The following is a 22,846-nucleotide window of genomic DNA, read 5'->3' as shown; positions in this document are numbered from 1 at the left end:
TAGGCCTCATCACCATTTTTGTCCCAACTTAAAAACTGGCTTAATAAAGTAATGGGAACTCACCTCCTTTCCTCACCCTGAGACAGACTACTCCTCTGTGTTCCTTCCAGATGTTTCCGGACATTTGGAAACATGCAACAAATAATTACAACTGGCCAGTTCTGTGTCAGTATCTTTCAGGTTCCTTCCCCTGATGGGACTCAGGGTCTGGAGGAGACTCACACAAATAAGAAACAGGGAAGGCTTCCTGAAAGAGATGGTGCTTGAGCTGAGAGTAGTAGATAGTTAACAGAGGAGGAAAACATGAACACACTAAGCAGAGGGCAGTGTGGACAAAGGCCCTGGGCCAGGAGGGAGCAAGGCACAGGACCGGAGGTGAGGGCCAGAGTGGAGGGAAGTTCAGTGGGCTTTGAGCCAGTCCCAGTTCTTAAGCCCTATTACCCCCATTTTGCAAAGAGGATACAGATGCTCAGAGGTGAAGTCGCTTGTGGTTTAACCTACAAGGTGTCACAGTATTGCACCGCAGTTTGCTGACCCTACAATGGCGTGGGACCTACCCTTGGGCAAGTGCAGTCCCTCTTCCTGGCTGTATAGTACTCCCAAAATGACATTTTTCTCAGCCTGTCCTCGGTGGAAAACCCTGTGTGGTTCCTTAATGGTGACTACCCTGCCAGGAACCTCTGGTGGCAGAACCTTGAAGGTGAATGGTGTTAGGAGTCTCCATTGTGCAGCTTTTAATAACCTACCGGCTGGAGTTCGCTCCCTTTTGCCAGACTGGGAAACGGGCCCTGCAGGAGCGTGCAGAGGGCTCCCCGCCGGTGGGGAGGGGGCTCGGCAGCCGGTCTACAGTGGGCGGGGCCGCGGGGCGGGGCCCTGGTGTCTGCGCCGGCGCCGATCGTCGATGGTCGACGCTCCCTCCGCATTTACCCAGTCCCTGGCGGCGGCGGCGACCAGAGCCCGGATCCTCAGCCCAGCGCTGGCGGCGCCATGGCGTGCGCGGGGCTGCTCACCGTGTGCCTGATCCAGCCGCCTGCGCCCCAGCTCCCGCGGCCCCCCACGCCAGCCACTGGTTCTGCTGGACACGCGCTATTCCAGGATGTGAGTGGGGGGCGGGCCGGGGGCTTCGGCAGCCGCGGCCCTGCGGGGTCGCAGTGTCTGGCAGTCTCTCCAGGGCTTGCCTCTCCCTGTGTCTCACTGAGCTGTCCTTCTCTCACTGTCTACTTGTTCCTGCCTCTTCCCTGTCAGTGTCGCGCCCTCCAGGTCTGTGGGGCCATGTCTCTCACTTTCTCTGGCTCTGCTGTCTGTTTCCATGTCTCCCTTATCTCGCTGCCTTTGGGTCTCGTTCTGTCTCTCACTCTTCCTCACATCTTTGGTTCAGTGTCACTGCCCCTGTGCCCGTGCCCCCTGCCCTCTGAACCCACCCCATCTGTGTGTCTGGTAAGGGGGAGGCTATCAACACTTGATCACAGGAGCAGTTGCAACACTCCTCTATGGCAGCCCCTGGCTGGGCTGGTCCACCCAGGGGACCTGGAAGAATAAGACCCAGTTCTGACCCCAGAGTCCCTTAGACCTGACCCAAGGGCTGTGGAGGTTGTCCATAATCATCCTCTGTGGTCTGTACACCCTTGTGGTGGCAGGTGGCCTGCAGTCCCCATGGGCACCAGCGTGGAGCAGCCTGGCCTGGCTTAGTCGCTGCCCTGAACCCCTTTCCCACCTTTCCCCCCAGGGCACAGTCCCTGTCTGGCCCTCTCCCACTCCTAGAGGTCCCTGCCTGTGGGAAAGGCTGTACTCCTGTTTCTTCCCCACTGCCCCCTGGTGACTCAGCACCTTGACCACAGTCCTGGCTGGAAAGGGACCTGACCCTCCCATTTCTCGGAAAAACTGCCCCCCGGGTCCTCATTCCCAGCTTAGCACCTCCAGCATCTCTGTCTCCTCAAGCCAGCGGCAGACCTCTGAGTTAGGCTTCTGGTTAGTAGTTAGATTCATCCCTGAGCCTCATCTACACTGAGAAAAAGCCAAAGGTGGGTGGCGTTTAGAACCTGGAGCTGATCGGGGCTCTGACCAGGCTGTGGCCTGCCCCTCCTTGACAGGCTGCTGGTCTCCTTTGCTGGGCTGGTTTGGGTGACCTGGGATTCTCTGGTCTCCCTGGGAGAGGCAGGACCGTGTCTTGACTCTGCGCCTCTCTGTTTACCTGCCTCTGTTATCCTGCATCTCTGCTTCTCTAAATACAATTCATCCACCCTTGCCTACCACCACCCTCCCTGGCCCCTGCATGCACACATGCGTACACACACAGACACATTCTGAGTCAGCCTCAAGGCCAGCCCCAGCCCTGGAAGGGTTAACCCCAGCCTGCTCTCCCATGTCCTAGGGCAAAAACTGAGGCACCCACCAAGGAAGGACAAAGCACACAAGGGTGGGCGAAGTCTGGGATAGACCATGGCCACACAGCAGAGTTGAGGGTTCAGGTCTGGGACAGTTGCCCAGGATTCTCAGGCCACATCTTGGCTCATCTCCCTACCTTCCTCAAGCTGGGGCTGTGCCAAGGGCTGATGCATCAAACAGAAGTCAGGATAGACTCTGTGGAAGATGGGTGTACAGGGAGCTGGCCTAGAGCAGCCCCCTATGAGGCCAGGCCCTGCGGGGGGTTGGGGGGCGTGGAGTGAGCAAGCAGTTGGACCTGCTGTGTACTCTTCCTCTGCTCCTCTCATTGGAAAATCTCCTGCAGGGCTGAGCTGGGGAGGAGGAAAAGCTAGGCAGGGGGCCGGCTGGTCAGCTGGAGCTCTGTTGAGTTGGGTGGGGGCCTCTTACTTCCCAGACTCCGCTCACTGCTCCCATCCATGCCCCTTTGTCCTCTAGGTTTTTCGCAGAGCAGACAAGAATGGTGAGTGTGGCTTCCCCTGGGTTCCACAGTGCGGCGGGGAAAGGTTGGGGACATCATGGAGGCTGGGTGGGGATTTGGAGGCACAGTCTAGAACACAGAGAAATCTTGGGGGACTCAAATCAAGAGATGCAATCAAGGCTTCCTTCCCAGAGGAAGTGCTGTTTTGAGCCAAGTTCAGCAGGATGGAGAGTGGTAGGAATGTTCTTTAACCAGAGGCTGAAAGTAGAGGCTTACTTTCATGCACTGCCCTGTACAGGGGTGGGTACCTTCCTGTGTATGACCTTGTGTTCTTACCACATTTCACAGACAAAGGAGTAGGGGCCCAGAGAAGTGAAGCTGGTTGCCTGAGGTAGCACAGCCTTTAAATAGTGGACCTTGAACCCAGGTCTGTGTGATACTTGGTCCTAGGCTCCCTGTGTGAGAGGCTGGGAAGTGTGGGCTAATAGAAATGAGGCCCTGTGAGTGTAAGGTTTTTAGAGGGTACAGTAACTTTGCGTATGACCAACCATCTGGACCCAGGGAGGGCCTAGGCATGATAAAGCTGGCTTTAGGGAATCAGCTCCTTCTGTCCTGGGTCCTGGGAAAACCTTGAAAGCAGGGCACCCTGCAAGCAAGCAGATTACTGCTCAGAGATGACCCAAAACAGCCCAGTGTACCCTGACTGGCCAGCTCAGGATCTGAGCTGAGACTTTCTATTTGGGGTCTTCAGATCCTCTTGTGTTTCAGCCCCCTTGAGAGAGGATTGTGCCCCACCCTTTGGCCTTCCTCCTTGGGTCTCTTCAAATTGGTGGAGACCAAATTCCCAGCGCACTGATCAGGATGCACAGCCTCATTTGGATCAGAGTATTCTGTCTGCTCCCCCTGCTTAGAAACCTTACAGGCCAGATCCCCAGTGTCCTTGGCCACCCCACTTAAGTGCTCTCAGCCTCTGCTGCGTCTCTCCTGTGACAGGGAAGTTATCCCCTCTGGGGCCAGCCTCCTACTGCTTTTTTCTTTTTCTTTCTTTCTTTCTTTTATTTATTTTTTAGAGAGAGGGTAAGGGAGGGAGAAAGAGAGAAACATTGAATTGTTGCTTCTTGCACACGCCCTAACTGGGGACCAAACCTGCAACCCAGGCATGTGCCCAGACTGGGAATCAAACCAGCAACCTTTTGCTTTGCAGCATGATGCCCAGCTGAGCCACACCAGTCGGGGCAGCCTGCTGCTTCTTACAGGCGCCACAACCCTTAGGCAGTTCTTATCAGCCTCCCTATGGCTTCTTAGTGAAGGGCCTGGCTCCACACCACAAAGGTTCCCTCTACCCTGAGGCCAGGATGGCCAGCATGTGGGGCAGAGTCTCAGCCCCCAAATTCTCCAGGAGACCCTGCCATGATCTGGCTGCGTCCCAGGCTGTTGTTCATTTGTTTCCTTATTTGGCAAATATTTACTGAGTCCATACCCAATGGCGAGTGTGTAATGCCCTGTCCCTAGGGTGCATGCAAAGTGGTCCCTGTTGCCTTAAGTGGGCATCTCTGGGGGCTCCAGCCCTTTTGTCTCCAACAGTGAGGTCCCCCACCAAGCTCAGAATCCCAATGTATCTGGCTGGGTGGGTGTGAAATGCTGTGAGGACTTTGGAGAACCTGGACCTGGTGGCAGGGGTGCAGCCAGGGGTCAGGGGTATTGACTGCTTCCTGTCTACCCATCAGATGATGGTAAGCTCTCATTTGAGGAATTCCGGAATTACTTTGCCGATGGAGTTCTCAGCCCTGGGGAGCTGCGAGAGCTGTTCAGCGGCATTGATGGGCATTCCACCGAGTGAGTACAAGAGGGAGAAGGAGGAGCCATGGATAGATGTAAGGCCAGGCTGTCCCTACCCCACTAGGTCCCCTGCTGCTTTGGTTCCTTATGGAGGACAGGAGGAGCAGGGAAGTAGGGAGAGGGGTGCCAGGGCCTAGTGCCAAGTTTTTCCTGCCCACTTACTGCCTCCATCTCCAGTCTTGTCCATCACACTACTTGCAACTGGGACCCTAAAATAGCCAGGTCTGAGTCACCACCCATGGTTCAGCCCACAGGTGCCCCCTCTCAATCCCACTTTCTACAGGGAACAGAGGATGCCTGGGACAGCTGGGTCCTGCCTGCTTTCACCCATGGGTGCAGGTGCATGAACACGCACATACCTCCCCACGTATACTCCCACATCTACAGGCCTTTGCATGAGTTTGCATGCTTTCCTCCTCATACTTCCTCACATGGGTACAACAAACACACACAGCTGTCCCTCCATCTCACTTCCCTTCCTCCCTCATCTCCTTAGAATACATTTGAGACTCTGGGTCGACATTGAAGGCTCCTATGCCCCCAACCCTCCATCCTGAGGCTTGGACTGGACCCTTTGCACCACCCCCTATAAGATAGTTCAGTCAAATTCCTTGTCCTTCACGGCCTGACATAGGCAGCCACTCCTCCAGGAAGCCCTCCCTAGTCTAAGTAATACCCCATGCCTTCTCTGTACTTTCCCAGCCCTGGCTTTCCCTTCTCAGCTCTGACCACTCCTCTCTGGCCTGTGTCCACATCTGCTTCTCTTGGCCTGAAATTTCCTTGAAGGCCAAGAGCTTTTGCCCTCAGACACTGTTCGATGGGGTAGTAGTATCCTTGTCCCCGCCACCCCCACCCCACAACATCTGTGCCCTGAGCAACTTAACCTGCGGTGGAGGCAGGAGTTGCCACCTTGTCAGACTGAACTGGGTGGGGAGAGGAGAGGAGCGTTGGCTTTAAAGTCCCAGTTCACCAGGCTCAAATGGGAGGGTCTGAAGGGCACCTTCTCTTTTCCCTGCAGCGATCTGGAAACGGAGAAACTGTGTGGTGAGTAGGCCCACTGGAGCTCTTGTCTCTCGGGACCTCTGGGCAGGTGGGTGTGATGAGGGTCCCTTGCTGGTCTCCTGGTAGAGTAGGATGGTCTGGGCTCACAATGTGAGGCCTGGTTGGCTGTGGAGGAATTCTGGGTTGGGTAGATGGGGGTGCGGGGAAGAACCTTGGAGCACCCCCTCTGCCCACAGACTACTTCTCAGAACACCTGGGTGTCTACCGGCCTGTGCTGGCAGCGCTGGAGTCCCTGAACCGTGCAGTGCTCACTGCCATGGACACTACCAAGTTGGTGAGTGAAAGGGCTGGTAGTATAGCTGAAGGGCCCAAAATGAGCACAGGGGGTGTCTGCGGTACTGTGGGGGCCTCCACTGTCTTACGGCTATGGAGCTAGAAGCATGGGTTCAAATCCTAGCTCTCCCACTCTCTGTGCACTTTCCCCTCTCTGGGCCTCGGTTCCCTCATCTGTAAACTGGGGATGAACATAGAGCCTGCCTCCATACACTTGTAACAAATGAGAATGAAGGCAGAGGTTTCGTCTATCTTGTTCTCTGTCCTCATTACCCAGAATTATGCGTGGCACACAGTAGGTGTGTAATACCTGGCAGTGCTGCTGCTACTGTTTTTATTATTGGCCAGACCTAACTATTATGGGATATCAAGCCTTGGACCCAGTAGAGATGGGCTGGGGTGTGGTGTGCTTGCACTTGTCCACAGGCCCATGCTGCTGTGCAAAGCCTTTGGGGGCAGAGCCTGGCCTGAGGACATGTAGGAGTAGGCAGGCATGTGTACACCCATGTTTGTGTGCACATGTGGATGTGTGTGTAAGCATAAACAGTGCTCACAGCCAGAGCTTCAGGCCTTTGTATGGTGACTTCAAAAAATCCACAAGCCACCCTTGTCTTTATGGTGTTTCCTTTAGAGATAGTTCCTCTTCTCTTTGTCCCATAGCTCTTAATAAGGGGGCAAGGAGGGAGCAGTGAGCAAGCCTGGGATTGTGCCTGACTTTTTTATAGAAGGGGAAACTGATGCCTTCAGCCAGTGGATGATCAGCTGAGGACAGTGCTACCCCTCTGGTTGCTTTCACATGGGATCTAGTGGCTGTTCAAAGGGTCACCCCTTGGAGTCTGGCATGGGATGGGAATCCAAATGGTACAATATGAGGGGCTGGCATGTTGCAGCAACTTTTGCATCTGTGGCCTATACACAAGTGTGGTCGTTGCCTTTCTTATTGCCATTGAAATGGCACTGGGTGTGGACAGCTGGAGTGCATTCTCTTGAGCTGGCACTGGTTAGGGGGAATTCAAAACTACAGGTCACAGTGAAGGCCCCAGACCACCTCCTCCTCCTGGCCCAGCAAGGGATAGGAGGTGACCCAGCACCACACGATGACTGCCAACTCCAATCATCTGAGACTTTTATCTGGCACTCTGTGCCTCTGATAGAGCTTCAGCTCAGCCTGCCAAGCCTCTGCCTCTGCAGCCCCTGGGTGGCACCACCTCTTCTAGTATAGTATGACTCAGTCAAAGACTTTATGTACCAGCCTGGAGCCACACTCCTGGTACATGGCCCGGGTCATCCAGTGGCGTTGGAAGTTGTGCAGTGAGGCCACCATGGAGCCACCTGTCCACACTGCTGTGCCACGCCCAGGCTTGGCCACTAGGTGTGGCTGCAGTGCCCCATAGCCATGCTGCCGGCACTGGGCTTCCAGCTCCAGCTCCAGGCGCTCAGTGAAACCAGGGAAAAGTGTGGAGCCACCGGCCAGCACCACAGTGTCAGCCAGCCTCCTCCGCAGTGTTTCAGGCACCCTCTGCAGTGCCCAGAAAGCCAGAGTGGGCAGTCCTGGCTCAGCGTGGCCTAGCAGACCAGGCTGAAAGATGGGTTCAGGGCAGCGGAAGCGCTCGCTGCTGAGGCAGACTGAGCATCCATTGCCTAAGCAGAAACTGGCTGGATGGTGGCGGGCAGGATTATGGAGGTCCCCCTCAAAGTCCAGCGACACGTAGCAGCAGCGCTTCTTGAGCTGTGTGATGGCCTTTCGGGGTAGGGTTTGCTGCATTAGATCAGGACACGCTGCCATCAGCAGATCCCGCAGATAGCGCGACAGGGTGGTGCCTGCCACCTGCAGTCGGAAAGTGGCCTTGCGCCATGAGTGGCCCGCATAGATGGGAGTGGCATGGCACACACCCGCGCCTGCCTCCACGGCCAGCCCGCTGAACGCACCTGTGGAGCAGAGAGCCAACATCGCCGTACTCGCCATGTGGCACGCGGGTACTGCCAGGGATTCGAAGAGCAGCTCGATCAGCCTCTCGCGGCTTGAGGGCGGCGCCGACGGTGAATCGCTAACCAGCACTGGCCACTGCTCTGGGCACACCCGCAGACCGCCGACCAGCAGTCGTTCCCAGAGCCCCTCCAGCGCCTCCCAGTCCACCACCACACCATGCTTGATGGGGTGCGCCCGTGCCACGCCGCCCGCCAGCTCACAGCCCGGCGCCCCAGGCAGCACGGGCCGGTCCCAGCTGGGCACTAGACTGGAGCTCTTCAGCACCAGACGCGGTTGTTTCTCGCCCGCGAAGCCCGCCTTGGTGAATCCCGAGCCCTGGTCCACCACCACGGCAATGCGGCCCAGCGAAGGCGGCCGCTGGACCCGGCGGCTCCCAGACGCCGACGCCACCTTGCGGGCTCAGCTCCGCCCCAAGAGTCTTGGCTCTGCCCGCTGGCCTAGAAGAAGACCCGCCTTTCAGCTCTTGGCTCTGCCCCTTGGGCCTAAATCCCTACCTTGACAGATTAGATAAGTACTCTGTCAGTTCTTGGCTCCGCCCTTTTGTCCCGAGGGTCGTTTTTTCTTCTGGCCTGAGTGGAGGTCTCTTCAGCTTTGGCTCTGTCCTTGGACCTGAGGCCCCTCCTCTGTTTTCCACTCTTGCTGTGATCCCGCAGTTACTTGCCCTCTAGGTCCACCTCTGGCTCAAGGCCCCCACCTTGCACTGGGTCGCACCCTCTGAGGACTGACTGGCCTTGTGGCTCCGCTCCTTCAGCCCTTGCAGAGGTGGATGATGAGAGTGTCGGGCCAAACCCTTTTAGATATTGAGAAGCCGTCAGGAGCCGCTTTGAGAATAAAGGGACCTTGTGGCAACTGTCATCCGGACATACATGCCCTCCTTGGGGACCCAGGAGTCCAGCCCCGTCCTTGAGCCACAGGCAATGTCTTGGACCTCTCACCTGAGCTTGAAGTACTTCCTGGTTGTGGAGGTGGGAGGGGGTCGTCAGAGAAGGAAGGAAAAGAACTTGGATCTAATTGTGACCTCAGTCCTCAGCATCTGCTGTGCTTCCGCAGCCTTCTCCTCCAATGAAAACACCCTGGACCCATCCTCTCTCCTGGGACTGCGGGTCTGGCAGCAGCTACCCAGCAAAATCAATCTGATTCCTTCCCCAAACCACTTTGGATTATCTGATGTACTCTGGCCAAATGTGGGGGCTCCTCCCCTCCCAATGCTGAAGAGAAAGCCCTTAATTGTAATCACAGATCCCCAGCCACCCTGAGTATCTGTGTGCTCATCTTTGAGGGGCCCAGGCCTCCCACAGAGGTAATCTACTTTCAGGGGCACCCACCCGTGGGCCTGAGTTTGTGACTCAGTTCTGAAGCTGACTCTGTGAAAGCAAGTCCTAATCTCCAAGTTCAGGTTCTTCCTGCAAGAGGTAGTAATCCTCACACAGAAAAGAGTCCACTTTTGTTCTCTACGGAATCTCATTAATCTCTTTAGGGCCATTTTGGTTGAAAGTTGAAGACCCACTCACATGAGTGTAAGCTAAAATAGGGATTTTATTACAAGTATCTTGTATGTATTACCGATACCAAGGCAAAAGGGTGAAATCAGGTTTCAGGAACAGACTGGAAGCAGGGCCTGACTGCAGGGCTGTGGGGAACCCAGGATGTGCAGTGACTGCACTATGTTTTTATTCTTCTGAAGACTGGCTTCAGCCTGTGCATGTTCATGTAGAAAACAGTCTCTTATAGCTCCTGAACTACCGTCCCAGGGAAGGGGCTGATACCAGCTTGGGCTGCTGGCTTACGGCCAGGAGGTGTGGCCACATCGAGGAACATGGTTACCCTGATTGTAATCATGTGGATGGTAGGGAAGGGTCAGTTCTTACAAGCATCGGGGAGTTGCTATGGGTTGTGCAGCCTTCAATATGCTGTAGGCAATGTGGAGGGGACGTTGATGGTGACGAAAGTGCATCTTTAGCAGAAGCTGGACTGTGGCTTTAGTGAGCTGGGACCGTCACCTGCTGCATCTGACCCCAAAAGGGGCATTCTAAGGTTGGTCACCAGTGGAAAACAGGCTGCAGATTGGGAAGGGCTGGGGACACTCTAGGTTCTGGAACTGGAATTGGGAGTGAAGAGAAGCAGTTGCACGTGGAAAATGTGCTGGGCCTCTCATGGGTGAATTAGGGAGGTGAGCCTCATACTGGAGACCGCAAGCAGCAATATACCCAGAGCAGGGGTGAGAGTGGAAGTCGCTGAGAAGCCCTAGAGAGGAGGACAGGTAGGGGGCTGGGACTGCACATCCCAGTAATAGGTTTGTGGGCAATGGAGAACCAGTGTGAGCTTAGGAGCAGAGTGAACTGCCCTGCAGATAAGTGGTTTTGAAGGCTACTTCGGCTGTAATGTGGAGAAGGGGATGGGACCGGGGATGGGTTGGGAGACAAGTGACTGTTGTTGCCTGTGCGTTACCAAGCAGAGTGGGACAGCAGTGAGAAGTCAAGAGGCTGAGGAACCCTGGTTCCGACTGGGTGCTCACAAGCAGAGGAGTCTCAGCCCTCCACCCCTACCCCCGCTGACCGTAGGATCCTCATAGTTCTTCTCCAAAGTGGTGGCTGTTTGCCTGGGACCCTCCCTCTGCTTGAGAAGGACTGGTGAATGCTGGAGACTCTTGGAGATGCCATGCTTCTACCCCTTATGGCCAAGACTGGGTTTGCCCAAGCTCACTTATCTTGGGCCTACAGACCTGGCAAGGTCTGACCTAAGCCTGGAGTTGTGGTGGGAAGGGGTAACAGCCTCCCTTCTCCACTGTGGTAAGATGCCCTCCTCCCCAGGGGCAGGGGTTCTGACCCTTGGGTCACAAGGAAGGAGAAATCAGTTGGCTCCAGACCATGTCCCTTGCTCAGCCCTCAATCCGCCTGTCCATCCCTGTCTCGCTGTCGCACATGGACATCTCAGACAGAACTAGAAGAATCCAGGATTGCTATGCACTCTTTATTGGGCCGGGGTTGGGGGCCTGGGCAGCGGTGCCTCTTGCGCGTGTGCTCCTTAAGTAGGGTCGGCCTCGTTCTCGGTCACCAGGCGAGTGCAGAGCCGCTGCCGGCCCTGCGCGGGCCAGGCCCCGCCCCCGGTCCCGCCCGCTGGGCGGTGTCCGGCCTGCATCCGCGAGGGCAGTGACAGCTCCGGGACCAGGATCTTCATCTTGTGCGTGCGCGCACTCGGGCAACTCCGCGCAGTCGCCAGCTCCTCTCATCATGGGTGGCGGGGAACCCACCTGGGCGCCCATCGCCTCCTCACTCCGCTGCCCGGACTGCGTACGTGGGCCCGCCGCCACCTCAGCTAGCTGCTGCCGCTTGTCCGGGAGTAAAAGCAGCACGATCTTGGTCTTGGGTAGGGCAGCGGTGGGAGGGAAAAATGTGCGCCCTGCTTTCTTCTCCGAACCCTCACCCACCCCGGTCCTATCTCCCAAGACTGCCGGAACTCCCGCCATACTTACACGCCTGGTAGGGGGATCCCCACCCTGCCCCATCATCAGGGACCCCTGTCTCTCCTGGAAATCCTCACCCACCCAGGCTAACCGAGAACCCGGTTGTCAGACCCCTGCTTGCCCTCCCAGCCTTGATGCTGGACCCTCTCTGAGAGCGTCCGCCCATTTGAAGAGGCTGATTTGAGGCCGGAGGAGGAACAGGGGCATAAGGAACTCCTGGTGCTCATAGCCCAATGATACCAACCATGCTGGGACCTCCACCCATTCATCCAGGTTGTGGAATCCCCTCCTGCCCACCTTTCTGACTCCCAAGTCTTATCCAGCTCCTGGTTTCTGGAATCCCTGCTTTCCCTTTTGGGCTTTTAGGACTCCATCCACACCAATGTGGGTCTCTGGGATCCTCATCCTCAGGAGGGGTTCTCTAACCCCATAGTCCATGTCCCTAGGACTTAGGCCCACAAGGCCTAGACTCTCAACATTCCCTCCTGCCCACCTGTCTGTGTTTCCCCCACCTGCCTCTCACCCCCTGGCACTTAGGCCTGGCTTCTGCCTGAGATGGCTGATGAACTGCTGGTTCCTGTGGGCCTTGTTCATATCAGTGGCCTCTCTTTGCCAACCTACTTGGGCACTTTGGTCCTCTTGTGGGAACTGTTGTTTCCCATGGAAAGGCTGGTCAACACTGGAGTCTACAGCCCATGCTGCTCTGCCCTGCCCTCTGGCTAGGGGTCCCCTGCCCTACCAGTGTCCCAGAGAGGCCACATTGTGACCTCACCAGTTGACCTCACCAGCTCCAGGCACTGAGTGTCTTCCAGAACCCACAGGTGAATCTTGGCGCTATTCACTGTGACTTCTGTCCTTGGTTTCTCAGCTGTAAAAGGGCTAGTGATCATAAATGAGGTGTTTCATTATTGGGTCAGGTATAATAATGAAGGTGCTAAGATGAGTACAGGGGAATTTCTGTGGCCTGAGTTTGAATTCTGGCTCTGTCACTAGTTGCGTGACTTTGGCCAAGGTGATCTACTGCTCTAGGCCTCTCAGTCTTCTCATCTGCAAAATGGGGTAAGTTGTTATAAGGATTAAATGAAATTATGCTTGGAACAGGGCCTGGCACAGAATGGGTGTGTATATCAGCAGGGTTCTTTGGTTGCAAGCAACAGAAACTGACCAATCATTTTTGTTTAAGATTTTATGGATTTATTTTTAGAAAGAGGAGAAGGCAGAGAGGAAGAGAGGGAGAGAAACATCAATGTGCAAGAGAAACATTGATTGGTTGCCTCTCATATGCCCCCAGCTGGGGACCTGGCCTGCATCCTAGGCATGTGTCCTGCCTGGGAATCAAACCAGTGACCTTTCAGTTTGCAGGCTGGTGCTCAACCCACTGAGATGCACCAGTCAGTGCTGACCAATCATTTTAAGTGCCCAAAAAAGAATTTATTGGAAGGATTTTAGAGAGCTCAGAGTGTGGCCAGGAAGACGGGTAGGACAGAAGTCTAGACAGAGAACATAAACCACTGGCCTGTTTGAGAATGAGAGGACCCATCCTCCTCTCTGTCCTTGCGTCCCTTAAGCCTCCTCATAAGCCTGCCCCAGCAGGGTCCATCTGAGGCAGGTCATGGGCAGGAGACAAAGCCCCTGATGGATGGTGCCTCTGGGGCCCCTTGTAGATTGAGGGCAGGAACCTGGACCACAGCTCCCGAGGGCCAGGCACATGGTCTGCCTCTCTCTCCCTCTTTGCCCTTCAGAGGCTGGGGTGTGTGTGCTATGACAGTAACTTGGCTGTCTTGTGTCTGCAGCTCCTAGTGAAAGGTGCTCGGTACATGTTTGTTACATTGATAGATGAATGGATGAATGCATGTATACATAGACTGTGTGTTTGTGGTCAGCTGGTGAGTAGGGGGCACACCACACCATCATTTTGTCTCGTGTCAAAATAGGCCTTTGGATGTCCTGTGACCTGCCCTACCCCCAACCCCCCACCAGCCTAGCTGTGCAGGGACCTCACTGGCTGAAGGTGGAAGCCCCAGTATGGAAGTGGCCTTGGGGCCCAGAGAATGGCAGATGCCTCCCTGTAAGTTGGCCTCATACTTCCCAGGAAGGGAGGCCAGGCCCTGCCCCTGGTCCCTGTGCCCTCCTGCTTATGCCAGGTCTGCAGGCCTCTGTTGTGCTGATGGGGAGGAGGTGGAGGAACAGGGGAGTGTCTCCCCATTCAGAACAACATGCTTGGGGTCTAGGTGTGCTGACTATGCGCCTCTGCCCGCAGGAGTATGAGCAGGCCTCCAAGGTGGACCAGTTTGTGACACGCTTCCTACTGCGGGAGACGGTGAGCCAGCTACAAGCCCTGCAGAGCTCTCTGGAGGGGGCGTCAGATACCTTGGAGGCCCAGGCCCAGGCCTGTGGGCCACGGTATGTGAGGAGCCCTGCCGTCTACAGGTCCAGTTCATGATACCCATTATCCCCACATTCCAAGTCCCAGAGCTTTGATTACATCCCTTAGTTTCAGCAGCCTGGAGCACAATTTTTATTTTTATTTTTTAAGATTTTATTTATTTATTTATTTTTAGAGATTGGGAAAGGGAGGGAGAAAGAAAGAGAGAGAGAGAGAGAAAAAAACTGATCGGTTGCCTCTCACACACCCCCGCCTGGGGGCCTGGCTTGCAACCCAGGCATGTGCTCTGACTGGGAATCCAACAGGCAACCGTTGGGTTTGCAGGACAACGCCCAACCCTCTCAGCCCCGCCAGCTAGGGCGTGGAGCCCAAATTCTTGTTCTGGGGCAGGAAGGCCAAGAAGGTGTGAGAGGGTAGCTGGCATGTCCCTGGAAGCCTGTCCTGCCCCACCCTGACCTCGCCCTGTTTTGGGACCCCTGAGGGCCTGCCAGCAGTGGACTGAGCCCCCACTTCCCTTAGGTCAGATGAAGAGAGAGTGGAGGTACAGAGCAGGCCCCGTGGCAGCCGGCGGGCAGGGCGCAGGGTCTTGCGGAGCATCAGTCGGTCACCCACCTGGTCTCCTGACTCCTCTGACACAGGTGTGCCTGTGGGGGGTGGGAGGGCTGGCTGAGGAGGGTCCAGAGCAGTGCCCCCAATGCCTGCTCCTTCACTGCCCCTCAGTTCACCCTGAGAGACCTCCCAGCCTAATGTCCCACGGGCTCCCACACTCAGGACGGAGTTCAGAGGCCGAGATGCAGTGGCGGCTCCAGGTCAACCGTCTGCAGGAGCTCATTGACCAACTCGAGTGCAAAGTGAGTGTCCAAGTGGCCAGCGCCCCATGGGGGTAGACCTTCCTGGAGTCTGTCCAAGACAGGCACCTGGCCCACACTCTGTCCCTCACAGGGCCCTCGGCTGGAACCCCTACGTGAAGAGGAGCTTACCAAGGGGCCTGACTCGGTGAGTCTGGGAAAGGGATAGACAGCTAGGTATTGGGGGGTGGGTATCATGAAGAGAGGGGGTTCACAGGGCACCTACAGACCTGGCCTCTGCCTTGCACACATACCTCCTTTCCCAATTTTGGCCCAGCCCTCATCCCCCAGGCCCTGCAGGTAGATGCTGGGTTGTGGTTCTTACTCTGTGGCCCTGCAGAAATTGCTGCCCCTCTCTGGGCATCAGTGTCCCTTATCTGCATTTCTGAAAGCTGGGTCTGGGGCAGTGTGGATGGAGGCTGGAGGGGCCAGTAAGAAGTGGTGGCCTGCTGTAGGAGAAAGGGACAATGTACTGGATCAAGGTAGTAGTGGCCTTGGTGATGGGGAGAGGAGGATGGAGTCAGGGATGTTGGGGGCCAGGTTGGGACAGGAGCCCAGCCTCAAGGTAGGCCAGGTCTGGTGCAAGTCAAGGAGGGTGGGGTCCCCTTGGAGGCTACAGCCAGTCCCTCACTGTGTCTTGCCCTACCTGAGTTAACTGGCTACCTCTCTTGCCAGCATATCCTCGTGGCCCAGAGGCAGGTGCAGGTGGCAGAAGCAGCCCTGCAGGACTTCCACTGTGCCCTGAGCTGCTACGTGGACTTCACAGAGGCCCAGAGCCATTGCCTGCAGTGAGTCCCTAGCCCCCTAGTGGGCCGGCCAAGTCCAGGGGATGAGTGGGGAGGGACACTGGGGCTGCTGGGTGGGCAGCGCTGGTGGCAGCCCAGGCCTGGCCTGGCCGGCCATCTCTTTGGCTCTGCAGTGTATCTGCCCGGAAGATGCTAGACAAGGGCTCCTTCACCCTGTACGAGTTCTGGCAGGATGAGGCCTCCTGGAGAAGGTATGAGTGATGGCTTAACAGCTAATGTTTATAGAGTATGGGCCCTGGAGTGAGTCAGGCCTGGTACAAATCCTCTCCTCCTACTCATTGGCTATGTGACCTCAGGAGGGTTACTTAACCCCTCTGAGCCCTAGTGGCCTCCTTTCCAAAATGGGAGTGATGACAGTCCATCCTCATTTGAGCTGAATGAGATGAGGTATAAATAACTGAACACAGAGCCAGGTACACAGTAGGTGCTCCATGAATATACACTGTCACCATTGTGTCACATCCTATGCCAAGTACCTGTGTGGTACTTCATGGAATCCTCACAGTTTCCTAGTACAGTAGAGATTATTGTCCCATTTCACAGAGAAAACTGAGGCTCAGAGGCAGTATGAGGATGAATTGGGATCTAAATCCAGGCAGCAGGACTGGGGAGGGAGTGGGGAGCTTTTTCTTGATCACTGGGGGACTAGCTTGAGTCTACCCCATGGCCCTCCCCAGGCACCAGCAGTCTGCTTGCAGTAAGGCCTTCCAGCGCATCCTCATTGACCATCTGCGGGCTCCGGACACCCTTACCACTGTGTTCTTCCCAGGTGTGCTGAAGCCCCCATCCCTCTCCGTAGCCCTGGGACGTGAGGAGGGTCAGTGGGCCCCCGATGGCCTCTGACTCCCAACCTCTGACCCCCAGCCTCCTGGTGGATTATGAATAATAATTGAGCCTGACCTGCATTAGCCAAGGACCCTGGGGCCCTGCCTGCCTCCTTCTGGAGCTTCTGGACTGCTCCATTCAGCACCAAGACCAAGGACGCTGCTGCTCCTAGACCTGGAGCCTGGCTCTCAGAGGCCTCCCAGGGATCAGGGACCAGGCTGCTTGCTTTCTGTTTGTCAGTGTATTTGTAGTTTTGGTCTCTGATGCACTCTGGCCTCTGCCTGGCTCAGGAGGCCTGGATTCTGGTTCCCTCTGCCTCTGCCTTGCTGTATGACCCAGGACAGATCTCTTCCCTCTCTGGGTGGGCCTCGGGCTGTCTGGCTGCCTACTGGGTGCCCTGCTTTCTTTCTGCTGTCTTGGGGCCAAGTTTCTGCTCTTCCTCAACCAACAGCAGAACCAGGACTGATGCTCAGGGACCCCCCAACCCTACCCTGCACCTCGACCCTTCTGGCTGGGCTGGATCTATCTGCAGTGTGGGGTAAGGACCTGGGTGTCCCCATCACCTTCCTGGGCTGGCAGGCTTCTGACTCTTCCAGCATCCTCCACTGCACGAGAGACATCTGGAAGATCCTGGGTTGGTTTGCATGTCATTTGCATATTATTTGCATGTCCATGCCCACCTATACTCAGCATACTATGGGAAGCCCCAAGGTGACCTTGCCAAGTAGCAATAACCCAGCCCACGACCCCAGCAGAGAGACAATAAAGGCAGTGCTCACCTCCGGTGTCGCATCCTGTCTCTCCCTTGGCAAGAAGGCCAGACTGTGGGGCTGGTTTGCATCTTAGACCACAGGCTCAGGGCAGGAAGCCTTTCTTCAGAAATTAATCCATTCCCATCTCAAGCGCCCCTGCCTGCAGATGGTGGGAACTTCATCATCACTGCTGACCCAGTTTTCCCCAATTCAGGGCCCTCTCACCCCCACAAGCCCTGGTTCTGGGAGTGAATATGGTCTGTGTTTTCAGTGCCCCCCAACAGTTGGCAGGGTGCTAGCTTTACCCCCTACCTTGCTGAAAGGGTGTGCAATGGAGTTGAGGACTATGCACAGAACCTTCTCAGCGTCACAGGGACCATGGTTGGGTTCTGTGAAACGTGTTCCCAGACAGGACCTCCCCTCTGCCCTTCCTCACCCCCTTCCAGGCCACCTCTGCCATGTGACATAGAGCAGTTCTGGGAGAGTGAAGGCCCAGGTGGTCTGTCCAGCCTCGGGGGTGGGGGAGCTGGGGGCATGGGGGCATGGGGGCATGGAGGGCGATGACTGACATGAGAGCACCGGATGTCCTCTGACCTTGTCTAGGGGGTCTTCGGTCAGGACTTTTTCCGGATTTCAGGGGAAAGAACTTGCTTTGTTGAACTGAAAGAAGCCCAGCACTGGGCTGCGGCTGGGATGAAGGGGAAGTGGGCTGAAGCCAAGGTGGGGAGGTGTCAGCATCTCGAAAGTGCTTCATCCTGAGGAAGCCATGGCGGGTTTTAAGCCAAGGGTGACTGGCGGACATGTGACCAATGTTCTTGAATGCCCTGGTGGTGCCAGGTCTTTGCTGGGCACTGGGGTGTGGCCAGGAACACAGCTCAGGGCCAATGTCCTTGTCTGGGACTCCAGGCAGGATCTTCCCTGGGGTTTTATTCCCCAGTGACCCCTGTGGGGATTGAGACTTGTAGGGACACATGGAGCTGCTCCCATTGGCCTGGCCACCCATAGAACCAGCACAGGGCTCCCCGGTGGCTCCTTGGCCAGTGCTGTGCCAGGCTGCCCTCCTGCCACCCCACTTCCCAGACTCCTGCCAGCACCTGTGCCACATGGCTCTGAGGAGGTTTCAGTATCTGTCCTTGTTAGAGAAGAAGCCCACCCGGGAGAAATAATCGTGCTTTCTGTTCTGTATTCGAATTCCCCTGTTTTCTCCACAAAAACAGCAACAGCCAACCTTCAAAACTAAAAAGAAATTTCCTGTTGCCATCTTTGAACAAAGATGCTGAAATCCTTAAACTGACACCTTTTCAAGTTTCTCCTTAAATTTGGCACCCTTGCCTGCCTCACTCTGCAGTGGGGTTGTAAAAGTTTAACACCTTAAAAAATATAGAACCCTGGCCAGGTAGCTCAGCTGGTTAGAGCCTTGGCCTGATACACCAAGGTTGTGGGTTTGATCCCTGGGCAGGGCACATACAAGTATCAACCAATTAATGCATAAATTAGTGGAACAACAAATTGCACTCTTTCTAAAACAAAAACAATGAGTAAATAAGATGGGCTGAGTCCTCCCTCCCTTGCTGAAGGCTTGGAGATGCTGGGACAGCCCTGCAGGGTCAGGGAAGGCCTCTTGAAGATGGTGATATTTGCTAGAGCTGTGCAACATGAGTAGGGGTCTCCAGACAGATATGGGGGGCAGATAGTGAGAATACTGCAAAGGGAGCAGAAGGTGGAACCTCTTAAGTGTAAGGAACTGGAGGCAAGCCTGGGTGGCCAGGCCAGAGGGAGTTTTAATGATATCTTGCAGGTAATAGAGAGCAAGGAGGTTGCCAGACAGGAGTTTCTGGGTGGGCATGGGGGCTGGACCACAGACAGGAGGCTGGAGTTAGAGCCGCAGGAAGAACAAAGCTCTGAGTTGGAGCTGTGGGGGCACAGAGGGAGTCCCCAGGCCTTTACATTGTGTCTATTTAACTGTCACAAGCAAGCCCCCCTTCATCTCCAACTTGCCATCCCTCTACCCCCAGGTCTTGACCACCATCATCTCTGGCTTGGAAGACTATGGTGACCTCTTTTTTGGTCTTCTTGTCCCCACCCCATCCTTAACAGTCCATTCCCCATAATGGAACAGCCAGAAGAGCTTTCAAAACATTGTCATGATGACCCCACCCTTTTTGCTAAGATCCTTCAATGCCTAACTCCCTTTACCCCCTGGAACTGTCTTCAGTATCAAGATCAAGTTTGGGCCCTGGCTGGGTAACTCAGTTGGTTAGAGCATGGTCCCAATATGCCAAGGTTGCAGGTTCGATCCCTGGTCAGGGCAAATACAAGAATGAACTAATGAATGTGTCAATAAGTGGAACAACAAATAGAAGTTTACTTCTCTCCCTCTCTCTCCAAAAATCAATACAAATTTTTTTTAAAAAGTCAGCGAATAAATGCCTAAATAAGTGGAACAGCAAATTGATGTTTCTCTCTCCTCTCTAAAATCAATAAATGAAATTAAAAAAAAAAAAAAGATCAAGTTTGATTTCTTGACTTGGCATTCGAGGCCCTTAGCAATCAGCCCCCATTCCCAGAATGTGCAGCCTCCTCTCCATAAAACACACTCCAGATAAGCTGGGCTATTTACAACCTTAGTCATCCCCACTCTTGGCCTTTGTTCTCCCCCACCTCTACTCACTACAGAAACACCTTAGCCTTTGTATATATAAGGTTAAAGCTATCAGGTCTGGGTTACCTTTCCCAATTCTTGCTCTCAATATCCTGCTCTTGCTGGCTCTGCAGCTAATTTCAACAGCCACTGGGAACCTGCTTTGTGGAAGTGCTGGGGATGACGAAATGTCTTGGGCTGGTGATAGTACCCAGGTCAAGGGCTGACAGAGTACTGAAGCTGGCAGAGCTCTCGGCTCCGTCCAGTAGCTGCCACTCCCCACCCATTCACCCATTCCCTACACCTGCCTCCTCACCTTCCTCCCACCTGCGCCAGTGACTCACCTGCATACATTCAAACCTGTCCTAGGGAATGGCCTAGTGCCAGGCCAGGTGTTAAGAATCTAGGTTGCTGCCACTGGCCTCCAGTGCTCAATGAGAAACACACCAAGTGCACTTAACAGCCTCTGATGGGGTGAAATGGACTGAGAATTCGGTGGGCCTTCACGAAGTTATTCCCAAAACAAATACTATTTGAATCAGGCTCCAGGCAGGATGCTGGGACAAAGATGAATCCTCAGGGGAATGATATACTGGCAGAGAGAGAAGCAGGTTGTGATGGCATCCTCTGTTTACAGGGACTTCCTGGGTGCTAGGGTGACTCCTATAGGACCACATTTCATCTCACAGCAACCAAATGACGTAAGCGTCGTTTGCACCCCCAGGTTGCAGATGGAGAACACAGACGCTCTGTGAGCAAATACCCTGCTCCGGGTCACTCCGCTGGATCTACTCCCGGGCACCAATGTGACTAGCGGGGAGGGAGATGGGCACCCTCTGATAACGGAAACCGGCTCAGAGCTGGAGGACAGTGGCAGCTATAACAAAATGAGTGGGGCCAAGCCCTGGGGCTGCAGGGTGGCAAATGGGGCAGCAAGAAAAGAGCCATGGGATCAAAGCACGGAGCACAAGGTGGCGGGTGCTTCTGGTACGGACTATCCAGGGCGATGCAGGGCTACCCACCTCAGAAGGTAGGTGGTGGTGGAGCCAAAGTTCATTTCTGGAACTTCTTAGGAGGCACTCAGAGAATGTTAGCTAAATTCGTGGGGCAGAAAGGCAGGCTCAGAAAACGTTGGTGCAAAGAAAGCAAACGTTGCTGGGGTGTGTGCCCTTGATAGGTATCTGGCTTGTGGTTGGAGGCGGCAGAGGTAGCATGTCTGGCTTTGTCCACAAGAGGGCACCCGGCACCAAGCAAAGAAAGCTGTCCTGGCGAATGGCGGGGTGGGGGGGTGGTTTGCTGTTGTTTTTCCCAGCCCCTCAGAGGAAGGAACTGGATACATCCAACTCACGACCCTGAAATTCCAGCAGTTAGGAAACAAGCACAGACGGGCACGATGGGTTTATAGATCGGTGTATGTTTGCTTATTCTGAGATTATATCATCATCTGAGACCAAGTATTTCCCTTTCTACTGAGAAACACAAGTCAACGAGCTCCTTGACTCTACCAGGTAAAATGTGAAAGGTTTCTCCTCTAGCAATTATCTTCCAGAAGAAATAACCTATTTTCCGTCTCTTTGTCTATGACAAAGATTCATGTAGTAATGCTTCACTCATTTTCAGATTAATTGAATATGTTGTATTTATTTCATGACTGTCATTTTTAGAATTCTATTTTCAAATCTGCCTAGTTTTATTATTATTTTTTTTAAGCTTGATTATTGCTTTGTCCCTCCCAGATTAGAGGCCCTGGGAGGGCTGTCTGCCTAGTTATTTTTAGTCTCATAGTTTTTGCTATTATTTTCTAGAGGTTTCTGTATCTGATACTGTAATAACAATATCTGAAGTCCCAGGGGTCTAAATTGATGGTTTATTGCTCCTGCTGACTCTTGCTTATAAATGGGTCATTTTCCATGGAAGTTCACTAATTTTTCTGAATAGTTTACAATTGGTTGATATGCAATATTATTTTGGTATTTTTCTCTGGAGGATCTTCATTTTTGCTCCTGCCAGACACCTGGAGGTACTGCAAGCCTAGAATCATCTTCATTTCTCAGCCCAGAGATTCTTTGACCTTGGAGTAATGAAAATCTGAACCCCCAGTAGAGGGCAGACATACATAATAGTCTCTGGTCAGATTTTTTTTTCCCCCTTCACACAGGGGCAGAATGTTCTGCTCAGTTCCCTTTTATAGACAGGCATGTTTTCCTGCTTGCCTTTTCACTGCAGCCAAAGCCAAAGTGATCTTGCCTCTAGCCTCATGGAGAGGTCTCGGTTTTGTTCTTTTTGTATAGACTCAAAGCTCAGTCTCATGTTTCCCATACAGGCAACCAACTCCTCAAATTCTTCACTTCAAGAATGTCTTGCTCCCCGCTCCCCTGCAGCACAGGTTTCCTCTTTTGTGTTCAACTACCTCTGTGGCTCAGTTGAACTCAACTTTTTCCTGGCCCTTAAGCATATCCAACTTTCTTATCTGTGACCACAGCAATGCAGTTACAAGCACATTCATTAAAGTTTACCCTATATCTGGGTGTTCCATGGTAATGGCAAATTTAACACAGCATTTCACTATGTTATCACTAGGGTCCCTGGGATCCTTTATTTCCAGAGCTAAGGCAGACTGTGGACTCCTGACTTGTCTACCGAATGTGGTTTTTATGGTGAGTTGCCAGTCTCAGGGCTGAGATCCCATTAATTGTTCTGGGTGGTGGATTGCAGTGCTGGGCAGCTGCGGAGGGGCAAGCAGTTGGTACCATGCGCATATATTAAGATCATGCAGCTGAGCCCCCACCTTGCCTACTGGTGCCAAGGCTACAGCTCAGCTGTTCTCCCTACCCTGAGATTTAGTAGCCAACCCCCTCCCTTTGCATTTTGGAGGCCTGTGACACAGATGGTGCCAGTATGCCCTTTGGGCAAGATTGCTCAGTAGGGCAGAGGCCAGAACTGGATATTCAGGCAACAGTGAGGCCTTAGATCACCAGCTAAGAAAACAGACTGACACCCAGGACTCCATACACACAGGTGCACACAAGTATGCCCATACAAATCTGTGTCATGTCACAGCTGGTTAAACCATATCAGAGTCCGGGAAAGTATGGCCTGGGGCCTGCTGGAGGCACAGC

General features: G+C 54.3%; 2 protein-coding genes and 1 long non-coding RNA gene across 5 annotated transcripts; 1 reads left to right on the top strand and 2 right to left on the bottom strand.

Annotated features, from left to right (window-relative positions):
* The first annotated feature begins 923 nt into the window (after positions 1–923).
* Positions 924–17,123, top strand: NECAB3 (N-terminal EF-hand calcium binding protein 3). Of its 3 annotated transcripts, none has more exons than XM_090286249.1 (13): positions 943–1,098; positions 2,860–2,884; positions 4,570–4,678; positions 5,700–5,725; positions 5,920–6,017; positions 13,730–13,872; positions 14,375–14,493; positions 14,627–14,706; positions 14,798–14,851; positions 15,379–15,491; positions 15,623–15,700; positions 16,187–16,278; positions 16,374–17,123. In XM_090286249.1, exons 1-13 carry the CDS (start codon positions 988–990, stop codon positions 16,400–16,402), a joined length of 1,077 nt encoding a protein of 358 aa, XP_090142375.1. In that variant the 5' UTR covers positions 943–987; the 3' UTR covers positions 16,403–17,123. The 3 variants fall into 3 exon arrangements, with proteins under 3 accessions (XP_090142373.1, XP_090142375.1, XP_090142374.1); XM_090286248.1 differs by having other exon boundaries at positions 14,576–14,706; XM_090286247.1 differs by lacking the exon at positions 16,374–17,123 and having other exon boundaries at positions 924–1,098; positions 16,187–16,367.
* On the bottom strand, positions 7,134–7,982 carry ACTL10 (actin like 10). Its single transcript, XM_090285274.1, has one exon. It carries the CDS (start codon positions 7,980–7,982, stop codon positions 7,245–7,247), a length of 738 nt encoding a protein of 245 aa, XP_090141400.1. The 3' UTR covers positions 7,134–7,244.
* On the bottom strand, positions 14,088–19,943 carry LOC150003440 (uncharacterized). Its single transcript, XR_016512765.1, has 3 exons — positions 19,815–19,943; positions 17,114–17,246; positions 14,088–14,499 (listed from the first exon to the last, which is right to left on the bottom strand). It is a non-coding gene; the product is annotated as an uncharacterized LOC150003440 (long non-coding RNA).
* Positions 19,944–22,846: the final 2,903 nt, after the last annotated feature.

The sequence above is a fragment of the Furipterus horrens genome, unplaced genomic scaffold (genome assembly GCF_987537825.1).
Source record: "Furipterus horrens unplaced genomic scaffold, mFurHor1.1.pri manual_scaffold_8, whole genome shotgun sequence".
NCBI lineage: Eukaryota > Metazoa > Chordata > Mammalia > Chiroptera > Furipteridae > Furipterus > Furipterus horrens.
The sequence above is the reverse complement of the archived record's forward strand: the minus strand, read 5'-3'. Positions and strand labels throughout refer to the sequence as shown.

What these genes read in the sequence shown, in the direction of transcription:
- NECAB3 (XM_090286248.1), top strand. Translation starts at nt 988, where the DNA reads ATGGCGTGCGCGGGGCTGCTCACCGTGTGCCTGATCCAGCCGCCTGCG. An exon ending in GGAAACGGAGAAACTGTGTG is followed by an intron (nt 5,726 to 5,919) that starts GTGAGTAGGCCC and finishes CTCTGCCCACAG; the next exon opens with ACTACTTCTCAGAACACCTG. An exon ending in GATGAGGCCTCCTGGAGAAG is followed by an intron (nt 15,701 to 16,186) that starts GTATGAGTGATG and finishes GGCCCTCCCCAG; the next exon opens with GCACCAGCAGTCTGCTTGCA.
- ACTL10 (XM_090285274.1), bottom strand. Translation starts at nt 7,982, where the DNA reads ATGGCGAGTACGGCGATGTTGGCTCTCTGCTCCACAGGTGCGTTCAGC.